The 21496-nt window shown below is 56.6% G+C and overlaps 6 protein-coding genes across 6 annotated transcripts; 4 read left to right on the forward strand and 2 right to left on the reverse strand.

Moving 5' to 3' along the window:
* Nucleotides 1-68: 68 nt before the first annotated feature.
* IE81DRAFT_279707 (hypothetical protein) lies at nt 69-2459 on the forward strand (the record flags this gene model as incomplete). Its single annotated transcript, XM_025511495.1, has 2 exons — nt 69-1954; nt 2060-2459. Coding segments are annotated over 2 exons (2286 nt in total), but the record flags the coding sequence as incomplete, so codon positions are not given.
* Nucleotides 2460-3942: 1483 nt separating this feature from the next.
* Nucleotides 3943-6490, reverse strand: IE81DRAFT_326312 (hypothetical protein). The gene has a single exon (XM_025514786.1). It carries the CDS (start codon nt 5992-5994, stop codon nt 4303-4305), a length of 1692 nt encoding a protein of 563 aa, XP_025366819.1. The 5' UTR covers nt 5995-6490; the 3' UTR covers nt 3943-4302.
* A 2432-nt stretch (nt 6491-8922) lies between these two features.
* Nucleotides 8923-10063, forward strand: IE81DRAFT_274200 (hypothetical protein; the record flags this gene model as incomplete). The annotated part of the gene is made up of 4 exons (XM_025511439.1): nt 8923-9093; nt 9183-9420; nt 9516-9716; nt 9873-10063. Coding segments are annotated over 4 exons (801 nt in total), but the record flags the coding sequence as incomplete, so codon positions are not given.
* A 1561-nt stretch (nt 10064-11624) lies between these two features.
* On the reverse strand, nt 11625-12939 carry IE81DRAFT_326315 (hypothetical protein). Its single transcript, XM_025514787.1, has 3 exons — nt 12818-12939; nt 12230-12297; nt 11625-12036 (listed from the first exon to the last, which is right to left on the reverse strand). The coding sequence occupies exons 1-3, from the start codon at nt 12849-12851 to the stop codon at nt 11968-11970; spliced, it is 171 nt and encodes a 56-aa protein (XP_025366821.1). The 5' UTR covers nt 12852-12939; the 3' UTR covers nt 11625-11967.
* Nucleotides 12940-13648: 709 nt separating this feature from the next.
* Nucleotides 13649-19314, forward strand: IE81DRAFT_326317 (large subunit of L-aminoadipate-semialdehyde dehydrogenase). Its single transcript, XM_025514788.1, has 3 exons — nt 13649-17696; nt 17786-18557; nt 18677-19314. Exons 1-3 carry the CDS (start codon nt 13950-13952, stop codon nt 18946-18948), a joined length of 4791 nt encoding a protein of 1596 aa, XP_025366822.1. The 5' UTR covers nt 13649-13949; the 3' UTR covers nt 18949-19314.
* Nucleotides 19315-20125: 811 nt separating this feature from the next.
* Nucleotides 20126-21162, forward strand: IE81DRAFT_294538 (N-terminal nucleophile aminohydrolase; the record flags this gene model as incomplete). The annotated part of the gene is made up of 3 exons (XM_025512057.1): nt 20126-20295; nt 20456-20774; nt 20872-21162. 3 exons carry the CDS (start codon nt 20126-20128, stop codon nt 21160-21162), a joined length of 780 nt encoding a protein of 259 aa, XP_025366823.1.
* Between the last annotated feature and the right edge of the window lie 334 nt (nt 21163-21496).

The following is a 21496-nucleotide window of genomic DNA, read 5'->3' on the forward strand; positions in this document are numbered from 1 at the left end:
TTGGCGTGGGAGCAGAGCAATGGAAAGGCTGAGGCACACTCTTTTGGCATGCAGGTGCGATACAAGTGCAGTCAGAGATTCTCACTGTGCCGATCTTCAGCAACACGACGTTTGTCTGTGATCGACTGTTTCCCACGCAGACAGATAGTCAGAACCCGGGCGTTGCTGGCACATGCCAGTACGGACCGGGACAGGTGGCTTTCGGCGTTGACATACCTCTCAATCAGTCTTACGAAGCTACGACGTTGTGGACTACGATTACCCTGGTGGACCCTACTAGCCCAGCTCTGACACTCGCCTGCATCGAAGTACCAGTGACTCCCTACAACGCGGATCGGTGGTACTGGAGGGTGGTGCTATGGATCCCCATTGCATCAGCGATCGCATTCTTTGTGCTGGCCAGCATCGCTGCACTCACTACAGCGGTCACCTCGAGGATACGCGCATTCAAACACCGGGCTAGGGAGGGGGGTGCGCCGACCTTTATAAAAGATAAGCTGTCTCCGACGCTGATCTCTAGTCTCAGCGGCCAAGGCGCCGTGATGAGCCCGGCACTGCTTCGATTCGTCACACCAGGATGCTGGGATATCATCCATCACCTTCAATTCGTCGCGGGGGTCGCAATGCTGGCACTCAGGTGGCCCGATTTCGCGTACTTGTTCTTCAAACAAGCTGCTTGGTCGACCCTCGTTGGCAACGTAACACTTGTTCAGAATTCGACCATAGATGCTCTGGAGACTGGTGCGCGCCTGCCAGCTGGCGATGTCGGCACGCAGATGGGTGTTCGAGAGTCACCACTGTATCTCGACCCCGCAATGCCCAATCAGCTCCTCGACATGGGCAATGTGCATACCGGGATCGAGGCTTTCGCGCGAATAGTCGGTCTTCGAGCGTCCGAGCTCTTTGGTACATGCTTGGCCATCTGGCTCATCATCGTGGCTGCACTCTGTGGCATCAGCGTCGTAGCTTGGCTCACTGATCTCATTGGCGAGCTCTGGGCTAAGAGGCAAAACGACGACGGGCTCGTGGGCTTGCAACCTGCTTCGCGTAGGAGCAGCGAAGACGTCGGTAGGTCCGGCTCGCTGCATGCGGAAGGCGAGCTGAAGGCAGGTCTCGTCGTTGACGAAGATGGAAACATGAGGGAGACTAAGCGCAGCGGCTACGCTTTCCTTGGAGTGCTTCCTGGATTCCGGCCTGGCGGCCGCATACACACCGGTCTCAGCTTCCATCTCAAGGTACTCCACGGTAATCTGGTTCGCGCCTTGGCACTCTTCCACTTTCCGATTACCATCTTTAGCGTGTACCAATTCGCAAGAGCCAGCTCCCACTCGACCACGTCGGTCGCTCTAGCGGCGCTGGCTTTCGCCATCCTATCCATCTTGGCGCCAATCTACCTCATTGTGCGCATCGCACGGACTGAAACTTCCAAGCTCTACGATGATATCGACACATTGGTGGCTCTTGGACCTGTCTACAACACCTACTCACCTGGCTCCCAGCTCTTCTTCATCGTCAGCTACGCGCACAGCCTCATCTTGGGTATAGTGATCGGCGCGGCACAGCAGAGCGGATCTGCGCAAGCGATCTTGTTCGTCGTCCTAGAGCTGCTCGCTGGCCTTGCAGTTGGTCTCTGGCTCCCATGGCCGGAAGGCGCATGGATGGGACCCGTATCATTCGCGACAAGCGTGATTCGTATCATCACTGCAATCCTCGCTGTCCTTCTGACGCCGGTGGTCAACTTTGGCCGCCAAGCGACTGGGTGGCTGACATATGTTGTGCTTCTGATGCAGGGCATCTTCTTCGCGATGATGCTGTTCGCGATCGCGGCCAAGATCCTCGAAGCCTTGATCCGTCTCGTATGGCGGGTGCCTTTCGACGATCGCGTCTCACCACGAACAGCCGGCCTCGGCGGGGCCATCAGGAGGATACGCAGACGGAAGTACAAAACCTTGCAGTTGCGCCGCAAGGAAAAGAACGTGCGCGAAAAAGGACATCGCTCAGACGACAGCAGCGTGCGATCACCCATCATTGTGCAAGGATCTGGTCCCGCGGGTCGAAGCCCTGCCTCGGCCGGAGCCATACCGCTCACCCATTCTCGACAAGGCTCGTATGCTAGCTACCTCGACAGCCGGCTGTTTGCCAATGCAGCACAAGGTAGCCCTGCGGGTACCGCCTCGCGCCCCTCGCCGGGTGCTCGATCTCCGGACTTGATAGGCTCCGCGAATCCTTACTCTGTCTACTACCGCACTGCGCCCGATGACGACGATCACATTATGGCTGCATTGCCGCCGCAATCGCCGGGATGGTCTGCACCGACCAGTGCAGCGCTCACACCCATCGGGGCCATTGACGCGGCGAGGTCTGGTGGTACGCCGATCAACAGTGACGCAGCAAGCTCCCCTGCACCTGCAGGCTTTGTACGTGTGGGAGGCGGGAAGGCGACCGAGGCTAATCCTTACTCTACGCTGCCCTCGTCATCGCGGCCTCAGCTGCCACACAGCACCAAGAGTCGCAGAAGTCTTCAGGCGCACGTCGCGTTGTGGGGCGAAGAACCTGGCGCAATGGCCACGGATCCTCGCAACGCCGTCTACGCGGATGAGGAGGAAGATCGACGCAGGCAAGCGGCAGCAACTCTTTCCAGCACAGGAGCGGCCGCTGCAGCTTCTTCGGCTGCAAGAGGGCAGCCAGCCCCTAAGCAGGCGGGCAAGCGTCCACGAGTGGATTTTCCAATGTGGAATCGGCAACAGAATGAGTCCGCAGCGCCAGGAGAGAGCGAAGATTGGAGCGATGAGGAGACGACGTGGGAGACGAGTGCTGCGGCGCGAGGCAGAGGTCCGTGGGCTGGAGTCGCAATGATGAGCGCGCTGCTGCGTCGCCTGGGAGGAGCGAAAGAGGTCAATGCAGATGGAACTTTGTCGTCCAGCGGCACCGAATCCATACCTCCTGCACCAAACTCGGGCAAAAGCTTTCAAGTGGTCAGGGCACCTCGACTTGGAGGTGGAGGGGGAAGCGGACCTCGGACTCCCGTTGAACAAGCCACATCTTCGAGACCTGTGGCCCAAGGGCAATCTTCTTCTGTCGAGCCAGACTCCACCGCGCTAGCAGCAGCAGCTGCTGCCGCTGCGCAAGCCAACGTTCCTCCTTCAGCTCAGAGGGAATGGAGAGAGAGCACCTTGGAGACCTCGCCAAAGGCCAAAAGGAAGAGCCTTGCTAGCATGAAGGAGCTGAAGCACGATGAAGCGCTAGCTCAAGCTCGCTTGGGCATTCTCGGTGCTGACATGGAAAGAGCATCGAGTGCTGGGCATTCGGATGAAGAAGAGAATGCCGATGACGCATTTTGGCTCGCAGGCCCGGCTCGTACTGGCGGTGAAGGTGTGGTCCAATCCTCCGACTCGCCCCCTGGTAGTGCAGCCAAGAGGGCGCAGCGGAGCTCTTCCAGCAGCGGCGATACTAGCCTTGGTCAGAAAGCCCCAACAAGCGCTAGATTTGTTCAGGTCCTTCAGCCAGACGGTACTTCCTCCACCCGCAGCGGTCGCGTATCTGATGCTCCGCCACATCTCGAGTTCAATTTCTGATGCCGCAATCTGCTGCGCGCTTGGGGTGGCAACCTCCAATTTGGCCCGCACATCCACCTTCCTTGCCTTTGTATTGCACAAAAGTCATGCCTGACCAGTCTACGACCATGAACGAGACACGTACATCACCTTGCAGCCCCTCCAAGACGCTTCATCACTCCTCGTCACATTGTCACGCGCCGCAAACCATGACGATTCCGAAATCTCTCGCAAGCCTCGCATTTCGGGCCTCTTCCTCCCCCTTCCAGCCCACTTTTGGACCTCTTCCCCACCCCCCCCCCACTCCCCACCATAAAACGTGGTGTCGTGCTGCGAGCCGCTCGCGTCATCTGCGAACGCGCACACTGAATCTCAAACTCTTATTACGACCCCCGTACACATCATCAATACACACACACATACACACATACATACATCTCTCTTTGATCTTACATGGACAATGCAGCCTGCTCACTCTGATCTTTAATGAGCGTAAGGCGCGCTTGTAGAAGCAAAGTAGATCATTCTTGAATGGATGACTGGCCGAACCCTTTCCACATTCACACGCTTCGGGTACTATCGCTCTCGTGAGGTCGTTCATCACTGATTGATTCGAGAGCACAGCGTACAAGGTCCAGATTGAAGAGGTACAAGCGAGTTGGAGTGGTAGGAAAGAGTTGTTGGGCCATTTGGACGAGTATGGAGTCTAGGAAGTGGGCAGGTCGGGGGAAAGCGCAGATTTGACTTCCTAAGCATCGTTCATGAGCGAGGAAATGTAAATGGTGAGACCTTGGTCGTGCAAGTCTGCTCTGATGCTGGATGCATCGGCATTGTGCGGGATAGAGAGGAGAAGGGGAGAAAGAGTGGATGGTTTGGCGTTTGAAGTTTTGGCTCGAGCATCCGCTCGAGCATCCACGTCGATGGAGATGTATCCTTCTTCCTCCTCCTCCTTCTCCTCTGCATTTCTTCCCGCCGACTCGAGCGAAGCTTTGCCCTCTGCCTCATCCTGCAGCTCAGGCTCAGGCTCGATGATCTCCATATCGTTTTCATCCACGTCGCTCACTCTTGCACGGCGTGGCGAACGTCCTCGATGCGGGGAATTGCTACGTGAAGAACCTGTCGAACTCTTCTTCTCCTCCTCCTCCTCCTGCCCCTCCTTTTGCTTTACCTGTGCTTGCCGTTGCGCGGGTGAATGCTTGGTGCTCAAAGCTTCCAAAGTGGATGAGGATTTCCATAGTCCCTCGATGCGAAGTTGATCGCCCTGCAGTGCCAGCTTCAAGTTCTTCGCGTCGTAAGAGGTCGGAGCGACGTGAGGATAATGAAAGAGGACCGTTTCGTTCGCGTCGGAAGAGGCGTTTAGCGCCTCCTTCTTGCCGGCGGAAGGTGCGTCGGTCATCTCAATGTCCTTTGCCGTCACCGAAGATTGTCCCGCTGAGTCGGTGCTTGAAGTGTCTTCGACGGACACTTCGACTTCCCTCTCTCCATCCGCACGAGGCACTGCCAGCTCTTGATGGCTCTGTGTAGCGTGCTCAGTTTCGGATCGAGTTTCGCTGGTGCTTTCATCAGCCGTGGCTTTCTCCAAAATTTCGTCCTTCTTCTCCTCTTTCTCCTCGTCGGGCTCCGCACCAAAGAAAGCGCGCAAGAAGGCATCGCCTAGCTGCAGCGCTCCTTCGAAGGTCTCTTGAGCGTCCGATCGCTTCTCTTTCCCTAGGGCACGTGTACGCTCGATTTGCTCCTTCTCTCCTCGTGCCCTCTGCTTCAAATGGGCCTCAATGCCCGCTTGTCTCTCCTGCTCGCGATCTTGCACAGAAGGGAAGAATTGCCTTTGCAAAGCCTCCCAAAAGTCGTGCTGAATTTGCGCATTCAGATCTTGTTGCTGCTGGCGATGACGGCGTTGCAGGTCGATCTGTCTCTTGTGCTCTTGACGTTTCTGAGCATTCTCGAGGGACAAACGATGTTGCCGCTCTTGCTGCTCGCGTGCTTCTTGTTGGAGATGCAGAATGTGCAATTGTCGCTGACGCTGACGTTGTTGCTCGCGAGCCATCGCTGCTGCTGCTGCTCTCGCCTCTTGAAACTCTCGAAGACGTCGCGCACGCTGACGGTCCAGTTGGTACTGCTCCAGTTGCAATTGACGTGCTCTTTCGCGCTCCCGCTCGCGCTCACGATGTTGATGATGGTGAGTCAAGGCGAAAGCGATGGCTTGTCCTTCATCTTCATCGTCGCGATCATGATCTTGGTAGAGGGTCAGATCGACTAGAGGATGGAAGGAGCTAGAATGGCGAGGTTTGGGTATTCGAGCTGGACGATGAGTCGATGGATCTTGCACCAGGTTGCAGAGAAGATTGTCGAGTCCGCACGATGGTGCTCCACCGAATGCGGAGCGTGGTGCCCGCAGACGGTGAGGTTGGGAGTGATGATCGGGAACGAGGTAGAACTCCATGATGACTTGTTGGGATGCGATGCGTGCGGCTTGTCAGTACTGATTAGCACTGAACTGGGCAAGAGTTGAGCTTGGGAGTGTCGATTCGTGATTGTCAAGTGCGATTGTGAGATGTTGATGAGGAGACGCAAATCGCTAAGAGCGTCAGGCAGGGCGCCTTTTGTACCCCTTTGGTGCACCATGTCCGACCGCTCACACCACATCACGCCTCCCGCTCGAGCACACGCATACTGTGACCACCACAGATCCTCACGTTCCACTATGTTTGCAAGCTCGCCATGGTCCGCATAAATGCTAGACGCTTCGTGGAGGTCCGTGTAGAAGATGTTGCGAGCGAGTGCTAGAAGCATCCAGTCTACGACGGACGCGCGTTGCCGCAACGACCATGGTGAATCGTGAATGAGGGGCCCAATTTGGAACGCGCTGAGCAGCCGTCTGGACGGATCTGGCATCATCTGGAAGCTTCTAACCCAACCGCGGCCGGCGCACCGCCAAGCCACACGCGCGCCCGAGCGAGCGAGCGAGCGAGCGAGCGTTCGTTGTACGGCCGAGAAGCGCGTGTGCGTGGCAGTGCTGCGCAATTGAGCTTGCCTTGCATGGAGTCCATCCACACGCACACAGCACAGGTCGCGATAGATCTAGAGAGAGAGAGAGTCACTCACGACTCACGAGTAAGCCAAAGCTATACCGGCAAGGCTAGCTGAGCCTACCCGCCACGCCAAATCAGAGAAGAGTCTCAAAGGGGCCTGGCCTGCGTGACCATGCAGATGCTTCGGTGGTTGTATACTCACGACTCTCTGACTGCAGACAACGCAACTTTGATGAGCAAGCAAGCTCATTTTGCAGTACGCCTCACGGCCGAGTGTGTCATCTGGCTGCAGCAGGCTCGAAGTGTGAGTGACATGTATCAAAAGGCCATCCATCGATTCATCCATGCAAAGCTCGGAGAACGCAATTATTAAATGGAATGTGGAACAATCGAATGATGACTGATGCATACCAGAAGCCGCTCAAAAATAAAGTCGCTCGCGAATGCATGCATGGACTACTGAGATTCAAACATGATTCCAACAATCACAATCCTTTTGAGTTGGCGACTGGTGAATGCTAGCTTGTAGACATCCATGCACCTATAGATCTCTTGAGGAATTATCTTGGTGTGCAATCATGCAAGAATCACGAATTACGAATGGTATGTTCATGCTGTGTGGCTCGCTATATAGCTGCTATCGGCGCGCACGCTTGCTATGCTGCATGTATATGATGCTGGCGGGTGGCCGCCCGCGGATGCTGATCACCGCGCGGGTCTCACACATACGTGCGCCAATATCACGCGTGCATGAGCAGCATGCAGGCAGGCAGCAGATCATGTATATCTCAATCAGCCTATGCTGCCTGTCGTCACGATATACTTGCGCCCGCCCGCGCCCATACAAGATTTACGACATACAAATCGAATGATAAATTCAAATCAAGAATTGGGTGTGCGCGTCGCGATTAAGCTCGACAGGCGGGCGGATGGAGCGCATTTCTGCACTCACCTGCTGTACGGTATGGCGGTGTACTTGGCTTTATATACATTCACGATTTACATGTGTAAGGTTGCGTGCATGCATGCATGCATGCTGCTGCTGCTGACGATGACGCTTTGGGTCAGCTCAGCCGTGTGATCATAGGTTTGCAGCGGCCATCTATCTATTCACGATTCTCGTGACTTGTACAGCTTAAGCGGAGGCAGCTAGGTCAGTCAAGTCAAGCTGATGCATGGATATATGGTCAGCTCTCTCCACAGCATCTCGAACGTGAGAGGACATCTTGGCAACAATCACGAATACTCACAGAACAGGCGCCAATTTCGCTTCAACCCACATCACCCGGTCTCCCATTCGCCATTCGTGATTCTCGCCGAGTCGCGAGCGGGCGCATATACGCACACACATACGCACGCACGCACGGTACCTCAATAGCCTGAGCGGTCTGACCATCAAGTGCACGCCACCATCCATCGCCACCGAGGCTATAGCTTTACGCGGGGCGCCAACGGCTTCCCACCTGCCCACCACTCACCCCACGGTGCACTCTGCAGCGCGGCCCACTCTCTCTCTTTCCACAGCACATTCACCCACCCAGCCATCATCCAGCGGCAATCTCGATTGGTCAGAACACCTGAACACCTGATTCAGCTTCAACAAGACATCCCAGTGCTTTGACAACATGGTACACCGACCCACGTCTCATAGTAGCCGAAGCAATGGCTCCCATTCGCGAGCAGCCGAGCTAGCTGCCGCATTCGACGATGAAGGCGAGAGCTCAGATTTGCTAGGAAGCGCCACAGACGATGCAGGTGATGCTTTGCCTCCTTCGTATGACCCTGCGCAAGCAAGACGAGCAGCAGCTGCGCGCGAACGGGCCAACCAGGTCTGGTTCGATGCGGGAGATGCGATGGGCGATGAGGGTGATGATGATACGACCGACGATCCTTTGGGAGCTCGCTCCTCCGCTGCCTCATCCCATCGCACTTTCGACAGAAGAAACAGGGTGTATGGCAGGGAGAATCGGATCCCTTCGGCGCTCGAACTGGGCGTCGCACCTCCTTCGCCAAACGCTACAGAGAGCGGATACGACTTTGAGGCGCCTTCGTACTTTGCTACCGCTCCTTCCTCCAGCTCAGATCCTACAGCTGCCTCATCGAGCTCGCACGTTAGAGGAAACAACGGCGCAAGACCAGATACGCCAGGCCCCACACCCATCACTGCCAATTCCAACCCGGGTGGACCTTCCTCTTCCACTTATGATCTCAGCACGAGTTCGCGCGCAAATGCGCAACAACAACCTCCTCCTCCTCTGGACTCGAGAATGTCTCGTGTTCGATTAGCTCTGGGTCGATTTGGACAGTTTGTGGGTATGAGGGTGCCGGGAGCTACGTATGCTAGTTTGCCCACGGATGATGCGGATGCTAGGAGTGCGGGCGAGTCGGACACGAGGAGACGAGTGATGGGTGGAGGGTCTGGAGATGGCGTGTTTGCCAATCTGAGCGCCAAACCGGAGAGGAGGAGACGCACCGCAGATGGAGGTGATAGGGGTGATGACGACGATCTGGTAAGCATCAGCCCGCCTTTTCTCGCCACCGTACAATGTGAATCGAGCATGAGAAGCTGACTTGGTTCTGTCCTTGTGTCCATCTTTAGGTCGACGAGACCTTGCCACCGACCTACGATGTAGCAGCTGCAGACTCTGCACCGCCTTATTGGGAGACTACGATAGTGGGGGGAGGCATGCACCCTCTTGCGCCCGGCGGAATGGGTTGGACACCCGGCGGTGCCCACGTTGGCGAGATCGAAGACCTCATCGTGGAAGGTCTGCCAGTCGGCAACTTTTTCGGATTCGCTTGGAACCTCATGGTCAGCATGAGCTTCCAATTTGTTGGTGAGCTTTGGGCATTTGATGCTCGGCCGGCTGGATGCGCGGACTGCACAGGGCTGATTTTACTCCACCTCCGTTCGACTGCCGTCGCTGCGCAGGCTTCCTCTTGACTTATCTGCTTCACACTACCCACGCGGCACGTTGCGGCAGTCGAGCAGGTCTTGGCATCACCCTGATCCAATACGGTCTTTTTCTCCGCACGCGAAATCTGCCCTCGAGCGACCCTCTTCCCGGACATGCAGGTTCACCAGACGGAAACGCTCCAGGATCAACCCCCAACGAAGCCATCGTCATTTCTGGTGGCAATCCGTGGTGGGACCCGTTCGGAGATTCTGGCAGTGGTGCGCCAACAGCTGCTGGGTCTTTGCGACGCGCAGCCGCGGACATGTTCCTCCGAGGCGACGCCCCGGCTCCTACTGGCAACGGCACCATGGCAGATATGCTGGCTGCAGGAGGCGACATGAACAGTGCCAATGGAAATGCGGGCGGAAGTGGAAGGGATGATGGATTGTTTCCGGTAGAGGAAGGAGCGCAATGGTTGTCTTACATTCTGATGGTACTCGGCTGGTTCATCGTGCTCTCCAGCTTGGTCTCTTACTGGCGCGTGCACCGATGGGGAAGGTTATTGGTTGCGGCAGCGCGCAGAGATCGACAAGATACCGAGGCTGCGCACGAGCCTTCTACGGGAGGTGCGGGAGAGTCGAGCGGAGGAGAAGAGGATTCGACTAGACCCGTCGGTTTCATACACACGCTGCGACAAGCTCTGAACAGACGAAACCTGCGCTACGGGCCTTCGGGAGGGACAGGAGGAAGGGCTACGGGAACGGGAGAAGATTGGATCGTCTTTCCGGCCGCTTTTGCGGGTGCGCAAGCGAGGAGTCAGAGGGATAGGGCCAGAGAAGCGGTTTCGAGAGCGCAAAGGGATGAGGATAGCGGGGAGTCGGAGGAGTCAGAGGAGGAGGAGGGGAGGGGAAGAGGATCGGATGCGCAAATGTCGCCGGAAGAGAGGAGACTTATTGCGGATATGAGGAGCGTGGGATTGATCGGTTGAACGGCGGGATGGACTTCATCGAACTGCACGCGTGTAGCCTCCGCTCTCTCTCTCGCTCTCTTTCTTGTCACACCCATTTGAGCGTGCGTTTATGTGTATCGCACGCTCGCCCCCGCCTTACTCCCTTTCTTCACCCCATTACCCATCTCATCTTGTACATACGCCACAACCCCGTTTGGCAAAAAGCTTTGCCCCCATCCCTTTTTCCTACCCCCCCCCCCCCCCTCCGTACGCGCCCTCATTCGCCCCCCATCTGTGTTTTTGTCGTAGGTAGCCACGCAAGATCCTCCAATCTCCACCCACGCAGCCCAAATTCCGTAGAATGGGGGCACCAAAAGGCGCGCGCGCGCGCCCTTGTTGGTAGGTTCCTTTGAGTTGCGTGATTGTCTAGGCAGAGGAAAGTTCACGACGGAGCAAATGAACTTTGAGGGTGGGGGGGAAGGGGGGGGGGCGGTGCGGTGCGGCGCGGGGGGGGGGGGAGGAAGTTGATTATGCAGCCTGTAGATGGGAGTATGGCCTGACCTTACCGGGGGAAGAGGGAAGTGCTGGAAGGCATGTTATTTGTGTTTCCCTTTAGGGCGAACGTGGCCCAATTAAGTCTCTCCCAAAGAGAGGATATGGGGGGGGGGGAGAGCGTCGATGGGCAGAATGGCGCCCTTCATTGCGCCAAATTTGAAAGAGGAAAAGGGAAAGATGCGAGATGCGCAAGTTCGGAATGCATTCGTCATTGCAAGGGCTTCTTCTTCTTCTGCTTTTTTTTTTTTTTTTTTTTTTTTTTTTTTTTTTTTTTTTTTTTTTTTTTTTGCTCCTTTTCTTTCCTTCTCCGACCCCCTTTCGAGATCGGTCGTTAGCGAATGCATCTGCCATGCTCTGCTTGTGCTCTGCTCAGCTTTCCACTTGTTGGACAAGCGCACGTCTGCTAGCTATGTAATCAAAGCTACATCTGGCATCCGACTGCGTCCGTCATGATGTGATGCGTGCAAGAGCGACGTCTCGCTCGCTCTTTGAAGCACAAGACTCGGAACTCGTTCATAGCATCCGCTCTAGCTGATTGGGCACACGCAGACACTGCGGGGGCAAGGTGGGAAGAAGAAAAGTGTATTCTAGGGGGTTGCATTCAGGCGTCTTGTTATTTGCGCTGGATAGGGCTGGATTGGGGGGAAGAGAAGAAGCTCTTTCGCAGCAACAATCAAAAGGAGGCGGGGGGGGGCGGGGAGGAGGGGCGGAAGGGGGCAAAAAAGGCGAGAGGTGGGCGCGCATGAAGCACACCAGATCAGAGCGATGGACCCTAGTGTGCGGATTGTTCCCCTTTGCGTTGTCATTCAGTCCAACCTCGCTTTCTTGATTTGTCGCTCTTTGTTCATCAAATCGTCTGCTTGCAGCTCTGCTCTTCTGATTGAAGGAGATATGCCAGAAGAGCCCAATGATGGTGGCGATGTGCTCATCACTGAGCCTGCGCCTGCTCCCCATCCAGATCCCGATTCCGCCACGACAGACCCTCACTTGGTCTTGCCAATGATCTGGCAAGAGATGATCTTTTCGCCATTTACAGTGTAGGTGATGTCGACCTGTCAAAGGGCAAGCACAGAGATGAAGGAAGTAAGCTCGAGCAGCTACGCAACATGCCGATGCCGCAAATCGAGACGCGGCAAAAGGGGGTAGTCATTCCTTTGCGTTGCCATGCCCTCGTTTCCTGGCTGCGAGAGCTCCCTGATGACAGTGCATCATAGCTTACACATACACACCGCACCTTCTACTCACGTGGCCTCCAGTCTTGGCTTCGATCTTGTCAATCTTGCCAGTCTTGACATCGCCGCCAAAGGGGCGGTCTGCGGGAGGGGTTCGAAAAGCAGCAGAATAAGACTTGTCAGCTTCTTGAGATGTGGGCAGACTTGATGGGTCATACCAAGGGAAGCGGACCGATCGCTCGCTCGCCCACCAACATGTGACCATTTGCAGTCTTCAAGACGAGAGTACAAGTTCTTGCAGCAGCAGCAGCAAGAACATCTTGAAGTTGCGCATGCATACGTGTGACCATGCTGATGCAGCGCAGCTGGACTCCTTCTACCTTCCAATCTCCCGCTGCCTCGGCATCTGGCCAGCAAACTTGCCGCAAGGTTGCAGCAAAGCATCCCCCGCGCCGATCTCGAAGTGTCATCGCCCTCATTCATGCGCGCTCTGTCCTCTTGCCCTCTGCTCCATGAGCACGCCGCATACAATTCGCCCAAGCACATCCGAGACCTGGGAGCGCGCATGGCCAATAATATTCCCAGCTTTGCGCTTATGTCCAGCACCAATGCTTCTCCCGGCAGCTGGCCAATCCCGCATGCGCTTGCAAGGCATACTCACACTCGATGACATCTCCCTCGACGTAAAGCACCATTTTGTTTTGGACTTGGATGAAGTGGGGGGATGCGCTTGTAGGAAGAGGCAACGAATTCGTGAGAAGCTTTTTGTGTGAGCTGTTTTTGTGAGATTCGCTTGTCGATGAAGGTGGTGGATGAGCTATGGGAGGCAAGGCGAGCAGGTCGAGCAGGCCATGCCATGCAATAAGCGTCAGATACGTCTGTTCCTCTTGAACGTACCCTCACCGAGCGCAGAAGGGGGTGCGCTGCGTTGCGTTGCGTGCTCTTGACTTGCCTCGTCGTCTGCCTGCCCGCCCGCCCGCCTGCCTGCCTGACTGACTGCCCGGCTCGCCTATCGCCGCGTACGTTCGCTCTGCCCGCAAAACTCTCTCCTCTCTCTGTGTTGCGTCTTGCGTGCACGCGACGATCGCGAGCGCGAGCGCGAGCAGCGGCAGCAGCGCTCGTTGCGCGGGGGGCCGCAAAGGTGCCTGCAGCATGCGTCTCCTAGCTGCTGCTGTATGCATGGGCCACGCTGCCTGTCTGGCCTGATGCTGCAATGATGTCGAGCTGCACGCGCGGGCGGTCTGGGTATGTCGCAGGGCCCGCGTGTGGTCTGTGCTTCACCACGTGGCTTTGGGTCCAGTTCCGCGCTGCTCCGCGGAGATGATTCAAATTGATTATTACAAGGAAAGGCGCGCGTCACGCTGCGCTGTGCAATCAGAATCTTGACTGCGAGTCACGAGTCACGAGTCACGAGTCACGAGAACAGCTAATCCATCTTGAATTTTTGAATTTTGCTTGTTGCTGATGAGGATTTCTTCTGGAGCACCTATATCGATGCAATCAGTCACAGTGCTGAATGCGTATACTGTATGCGTATGCAGCCGCCCAGCTTGGCCGATGACTTTGACTCGAATCATCGGATGCGACGCTTGTGCCTACGACATTCAAGATTCATCCATCGATTTTGACTTGACCTTTGCCTCCACTTCCTCCAGACTCCCGAGTCACAGTCCATTCCTATCGACACAGCAGCAGCAGCAGCAGCACGAGCGAGGACAGCAGATCATATTGGATCGGACAGGAGAGAATCACTTCAGCGAACGTCGTCGGCATCGCAAAATCGAGCAGTCGAGATGACAGAGGCAGCAGCAGCAGCAGCAGATGCAGATGCGTCAGCCAGACTTGATCGATGGCGCGATCGCTTGCAATCCCTGCCTTCCATCGCCTTGCCAACAGACTACCCACGTCCATCCTCCTCCCAAGTCGTGCAAGCCATCAGCTCCAGCAACTTGTCTGCCAAGGTTCGCAATGCTCTCGTTCGATTGACGCTGCACTGCTCGTTGGATGGTGCGCAGCAGGACGATAGCTCGGATGATGATGATGATGATGACGACGGCGACGATGAGGCGCAGGAGGAGCGAGATGGTGATCAGGCTGCTAATGCGCACTCTAGCACGCCTACGCCCTTTCACTTGCTGCTCGCAGCCTTCGCTGTGCTGCTGCATCGCTACACGGGCGACACGGATCTGCTGCTGGGTTCTTCCTCGCCCATCGATGGCTCGCCGCTCATCCTCAGAATCCCAATCGAGGCTGGCGATCCCTTCTTGCAGGTCGTGAAGCGGGTGCAAGCGGTGGAAGCCGAAGCAGCCTCGGACAATGCGCCATACGAAGATATAGTGGCCAGGCTGGAATCGGAAAAGAGCGCATCGGCCGCCGCCGCCGCTGCTCCCAGCGCTCCCGTCTTTCGTGTCAGGTTCTTTGATGAGCTGGGAGGAAGGGAAAGGAGCTTCTTGCAGAGCACAAGCCTCACCACGGACCTCACCCTCTTCCTCACAAAGCCCGGCACGAAGCTCGATGACCTGTCAGGCAACGCTTCCTCACTCTCTTCTAGCATCGATACGCTCAGGAACGGAGCAAGCGGTGCAGCGAGCACGCCTTCCACGCCTCAAGCAGCCAACTTTAGACAGCCAATCGTGCCTGCCATCTCCCTGCACGCTTCTTACAATGCGCTCCTCTTCTCTTCGGCCAGGATGCAGCTTCTGCTCGCACACCTGTCCCACGTCGTCCTAGCAGCAGCCATCAATGCCAATCGACCCATCGGCAGCATCGGTCTCCGCACGCATGCCGAAGATGCGATCCTGCCCGACCCTCGCAAAGAGCTGGACTTTTGCGGTTTTCAAGGTTCCATCACCTCCATCTTTGAGCGAAACGCTGCTGCTAATCCACAAAGGAGGGCCATCATCGAAAGTCTGCCTGGCGATCCCAACAGCATGGAGCTGCCTGCGCCCGCTAGCATCACGCGAGAGATCAGCTACGGCGCGCTCGACCGTGCTTCCAATGTGCTGGCCCACCATCTGTTGGCGAATGGGCTGCAGAGGGAGGATGTGGTGACAGTGTATGCGCACAGAAGCGCTGATCTCGTCGTGGCGGTCCTCGGCACGCTCAAGGCCGGTGGAACGTTTAGCGTCATCGATCCAGCCTACCCTCCAAGCAGACAGATCATCTACCTTCAAGTAGCCAAGCCTCGCGCGCTCGTCGTTTTGGAGAAAGCGGGAACTCTACATCCCAGCGTTCGCAAATGCATTCAGGACGAGCTGGACTTGAAGGTGGAGGTGCCGGCGCTTACGTTGATCGATGGCGAAACCCCCGGAGAGCTTGGCGTTCAAGGCGGTGCCAAGCAGGACGACGAGGCGGACGTGCTCGAAACGGCGCAGAAATCGGCCGCACAGAGCACTAGAGTGCTTTTGGGCCCCGACAGCATCGGCACGCTCAGCTTCACTTCTGGATCTACGGGCATCCCCAAAGGGGTTCGAGGAAGACATCACAGTCTGACTCACTTCTTCCCTTGGATGGGCCAGACTTTTCAACTCGATGCCAATTCTCGATTCACCATGCTCAGCGGCATCGCCCACGATCCCATTCAGCGAGACATTTTCACCCCTCTCTTCTTTGGCGCCGAGCTGCACGTGCCCACGGCTGACGACATCGGCACGCCCGGTAGGCTGGCCGAGTGGATGGCTGCGACCAAAGCCACCGTGACCCACCTCACACCAGCCATGGGTCAGCTTCTCTCTGCGCAAGCCATCGCCAAGATTCCGGAACTGCGCAACGCATTCTTTGTGGGTGATGTGCTCACCAAGAGGGATTGCACGAGGTTGCAAGCTCTAGCGAAGAATGTGCGCATCATCAACATGTACGGCACGACGGAGACGCAGCGCGCCGTCTCCTACTTTGCCATTCCGCCCGTGTCGGAGAGGCCGACGTTTTTGGCTACGCAAAAGGACATCATGCCCGCAGGACAGGGCATGATCGATGTGCAGCTGCTGGTGGTCAATAGGAACGAACGCACGGCCACTTGTGCCGTGGGAGAAGTGGGCGAGATCTATGTGCGCTCAGGAGGCCTTTCCGAAGGCTACCTCGGACCGCCAGAAGTGACGGCGGAAAAGTTTGTGCCCAACTTTTTGGCGCCGGATGCGAGGTTTGAGGATAGCTTGCAGGGCAAATCCGAGGCGCAATTTTGGAAAGGCGTGAGGGATAGGATGTACAGGACTGGGGATCTGGGAAGGTACTTGCCTGATGGCACGGTGGAGTGCACGGGCAGAGCCGACGATCAGGTCAAGATTCGAGGCTTCAGAATAGAATTGGGAGAGATCGACACGCACCTCTCTAGACATGCCCATGTTCGGGAGAATGTCACTCTGGTCAGAAGAGACAAGGACGAGGAAAAGGTGCTGGTGTCTTACTTTGTGCCTGGACCGGGTGCGGCTCAGATGGAAGAAGGCACGAGTGCAGACGAGGCCAACGCAGAGTCGAAACGGGAAAAGGACAACAGTACGAACGCTACGCTTGTGCGCGGCATGCGCAGGCACAGGCGTCTCATCAAGGATATCAGAGATCATCTGAAGAAGAAATTGCCTGCTTATAGCATTCCCACTTTGTTTGTTCCGTTGGCTAGACTGCCTCTGAACCCTAATGGCAAGATCGACAAGCCTGCTCTGCCCTTTCCCGATACCGCACTGGCTTCTGCAGCCCTTTCCGCTGCACCACGCAGCGCCCCACTAGCTAGCGGCGTTGAAGCTTTTGCGACTGCTTCGGGTCCCTCGTCGAAGGATTCCTCTGCAAGGACTCACACACCGACGGAGAGCGCCATGGAGGAGCTCTTTTCGGCACTATTGCCATCTGCTCCTCAACCATTGCCGCTGAACGAGTCCTTCTTCGACCTTGGAGGTCACTCTATCCTGGCTACGCGCCTGGTATTCAACATGCGCAAACAGTTTGTCGTTCCTGTACCACTTGGAGTGGTCTTTGACAATCCGACCATCGAGGGACTGGCGAGGGAGGTGGACCGCTTGAGAGATGCGGACCTCAACTTGGGACATGTTCCCGCGCCCGCAACTTCTGCGGCCGAACCGGCCACATCGAAGAGCACGCCTAGGAATGCCGGGTCCGCGCCCGCCAATTACGACGAGGACTACGCGGCGGATGTGGAGCCGCTGCTTCGAGCATTGCCGGAATCTTTTGTGGGATCGGGAACGCTGTCCAACATTGCCCAGGCAGTGCACGGCGCCAAGAAAAGCACCGTGATGCTCACCGGCGCGACGGGCTTTTTGGGCGCCTTTGTGCTCAGGGACTTGCTGGAGATGCGCAGAGAAGCGGTGCAGAGGGTCATTGCTCACGTGAGGGCCAGGAGCGCACAAGAAGGTCTGCAGAGACTTAGGGAAGGAGGATTGGCGCGATCGGCTTGGAATGAGGAGTGGGTGGAGCAGGGTCGATTGGAGGTGGTGGTGGGAGACTTGGAGAAGGAGAGATTGGGCCTGCAGAAGCAGGAATGGGTCAGATTGGCCCAAGAGGTCGATGCTGTTGTGCACAATGGAGCGCTGGTAAGTCGAGCGGAGTGTTCGCTGCGCTGCTACCGTATTGGAGCGTGCGAGTCTGAATCTTACCTATTCAACTCACAACCCCTTTTCAGGTGCACTGGGTCTACCCGTATTCTCGCCTCCGAGCTGCTAACGTCCTCTCCACAGTGTGCGCCATCATGCTGTGCGCCACGGGCAAGCCCAAAACCCTCACCTTCGTCTCGTCCACATCCGCGCTGGATACGGATCACTACGTGCACCTCTCGGACTCTATCATTCAGCAGCGCTCTGCGAGCGAAGCGGACAAGGCTTCGGGTGGGGCTGCGCTGAACGGTGTGCCGGAGACGGATGATTTGTCGGGCAGCGCGCAAGGGTTGGGCACGGGCTACGGTCAGTCCAAGTGGGTGTCGGAAAAGCTGGTAATGGCATGCGCCTCTCGCGGATTGCGGGCCAGCATCGTTCGACCCGGCTACGTGGTGGGAGATAGCAGGAGCGCGGTGACCAATACGGACGACTTCATCTGGAGATTGGTCAAGGGAAGCGTGCAGTTGGGATTGATACCGGATATGCACAACGCCATCAACATGGTGCCTGTGGACCATGTGGCCAGGATCACTGCGCTTGCTTGCATCGCTACGGCAAAGGAAGAAGGCGATGTGCCCGGAACGAGCGCTAGGGTTTACCATGCCACGGGACGCCCTACCATCAGGTTCAACGAACTGCTGGGCGCTCTGCACACGTACGGTTGGGACGCGCAAAAGGTGGATTATGTAGAGTGGAGATCGGCTTTGGAGGAGCATGTGCTCAAGTCTGCCCCGAAAGAGACGAAAGGCGCAGAGTTGCAGAGCACGGAAGCCAATGCGCTCTTTCCCTTGCTGCATTTTGGTGAGTTGTGAATGAGGGAGAAACCTCTGCTGCGTGGCGTTCGATGCATGCCACAACCTCCTGACGCGAATGCGAGGGCTTTGCCCCCCTCCTCGCCCTCCCCTTCTCGCCTATTCTAGTGCTGGATGATCTGCCCACTTCCACCAAATCGGCAGAGCTGGACGATGCGCACACGCGCACGCTGCTGGACGCTGTGCAGGAAGGAGCATCGGCGGGAACGGTGATGGGGGTGACGCAGCAGCTGGTAGGCATCTACCTCGCTTGGCTCGTCGCTGCTGGGTTCCTCGAACGACCTGCGCACAAGGACGATGCGAGGAACGTGTCGCCTTTGCCTGAATTGCCCGATGGGGGAAAGAGCGTCAGAGCTATCGGAAGAGGATCGGCCAATTGAAGAAAGGAGGAAGAAGAGTGCGCGAATGGGGGCCGATCGGGTCGGGTCCATCGCGTGCGTCATTGTGTACGTGCGAGAAATGTGATGAGATGAGCACAATCATGAGGTTCACAAGCGAGAGTGGGAGCCATGTACGGTCGCACAGGAGTGGGAAGGGGGGGCATTTGCTGAGTGGTGGCGTGCCGTGCCGAACTCAAGAGGTGTGCGCACAATTCCCCCAAACATGGGAGGACCTGAAGTGGAGCTTTTGATGCTACCTGCAGGCTCCCAGCTGCATATACCTTTTCTTCGGCTTCGTCATTGGTATCCAATTCTTCCCTCTCGAGAATCTCACGATTTCGTTGAGAAAGCTTGTCGGAATTGCGCAGATTCGCAGAAGCAATCGTGAATCAGTCACCAGTGAAGCGATTTGGGCCGATCCCGCCGGCTCATGATCGGAATGGGGGATGGATGCCTTGGACGGCACAGCCACAAAGCACTCATCATTCAATGATTGTATCACTCTTGACTACTTACTAGCATCGCGTTTGCAGATCGAATAGAATTTTTCTTTACATAGATCTGCAAAAAGCGTGCCAGGAAAATCTCCAACTCATCAAGATTCAAAGCTCAAGATTACATTTGACTCCTCTTTGCCCTGCTCCTGCGCGCGCGGCACTCACGCTGTCGGCCGGCCGCGTCAGCCTTTCGAGAGGCAGCAGCAGCAAGCAGTTGTTGATTGTTCGTAATTCACGATTCTTCAGCGCTGCTGCTGTGCCGCACGCGCGTGACCTTGACGCACGAGCCACGCGCGTGCGCGTTAGATGAAGGGGCACGCTCACGACTCACTGGGTTCAGAGGTCGGTCCAAGCTCGCTCTCTTGCGATCGCATATGTAGCCACGCATCGCATGTGTTTTCCTTCCTACAATCTTCGACTGCTGTTCACATCCCACACACATTTGGCCAGCACAGCACAGCACAGCACAGCGCTCCGCCACAGATCACTTCCTCATCCAATCCTTCGTTACTCCTTGCTGGCCACTTCGCATCCGCGACAGCAGAAAGCCCATCTCTCGCCCGAGTCCACTCCTCACAAGACCCAGCTCTGCCCTGCCACCGTCCATCATGATCAGCTTTGGTCCCTCGGCCGCATCTGCTCACTTGCAGCGCAATGCCTCTCTAGCCGCCGAGAGCCAGATGGCTCCGAATGCTCATGGACCTCAACAGAGAGCTTTCAGCCCTTATACCGATAATGGAGGTAGCATTCTCGCCATTGCTGGCAAGGACTTTTGCGTGGTTGCGGGCGATACGAGACAGAGCGAGGGGTACAACATCATGACTAGGTACAAGCCCAAGGTTTTCAGATTGTGAGTGGGGCTTTTCTGGCTTGGCGATGAATGCGCTGCGCTGCGCTGTTTGCTCGGTGATGGGCAATGCGTAAGGGGCAAGAAGATAGATGGGAGCGTGCGCGTCGAGCGTGCACTGACGCTTGTATTTGATTCCCCCCCACTGCCCTTTTGCGCGCAGGACGGACAAGGCGACGCTCGCTACGAATGGCTTCAGCGCCGATGCCGATGCCCTCGTATCACGTATCAAGCAGAGGTTGGAGATGTACAGGCACGCACACGGTTCTTCCATGCCTCTAGCGTCCATCGCCAGGTTGATCAGCACCATGCTGTACGGAAAACGCTTTTTCCCTTACTACGTCTACAACATCCTTGGAGGACTGGACGAGGAGGGAAAGGGTGCAGTGTACTCTTTCGATCCGGTGGGAAGCTACGAGAGGGAATTTTGCAGAGCTGCCGGTGCTGCTCAGAGCCTTTTGCAACCCTTTTTGGACAGCCAGGTGAGAAAGTTTTGCGCGTTTGCAATGCTCGTCATTCCGGCCCGCCAGACAGCCACCTGACGATGCCTTTCATAATGTCCAATGCTTTTCCCCCAAGATCATGTTCAAGAATCAACTCTCCACGCCCACTCGTCCTCTGCCCGAGCCTGGCACCATGGCGCTCCCAGACGTGCTGCGCATCGTTATGGACAGCTTCACCTCGGCCACGGAGCGTCAGATCGAAGTGGGAGACGGATTGGAAATGTTTGTGGTGAGGAATCCGGCGGAGGCGGCCAGCGATGGTGCTGCTTCAGTACAGCTCAACGGAGCGGTCGAGGCTACGGGAGGAGAGGATGATCAAGTGGAAGGCGCTACGTTGGTTCTCAGAAAGGAGCTCAAGAAGGATTGAGCGAGCTGCCAAGGCAATAGCAAATGGCGGGTGCGGGTGCGGGTGCGGGTGCGCCCACCACTCCTGCAGGTGCTTCACGCATGGCCGTTCAAATACTTCGAATCAATGCGCTCAGATCGACTTGCCTGTACGTTTTCTGCAAACGTGCGCTTGCCAGAGTGGTGCTGATGCGCGGCAAGGTAGGGGCTTGTACGCGGCTCGCCATCATCGACACGTCTGCTGTGTTGTCTCATTCTTTCATTTGACAAGGGGGCACCTCGATTGGGCATGCAGCGTCGAGCGCAATCCTCCAGCGCAGAACTGGGCTTGGCTACAATCCATGATGCGCGATGTA

The sequence above is a fragment of the Ceraceosorus guamensis genome (genome assembly GCF_003144195.1).
Source record: "Ceraceosorus guamensis strain MCA 4658 unplaced genomic scaffold IE81scaffold_102, whole genome shotgun sequence".
NCBI classification, from domain to species: Eukaryota; Fungi; Basidiomycota; class Exobasidiomycetes; order Ceraceosorales; family Ceraceosoraceae; genus Ceraceosorus; species Ceraceosorus guamensis.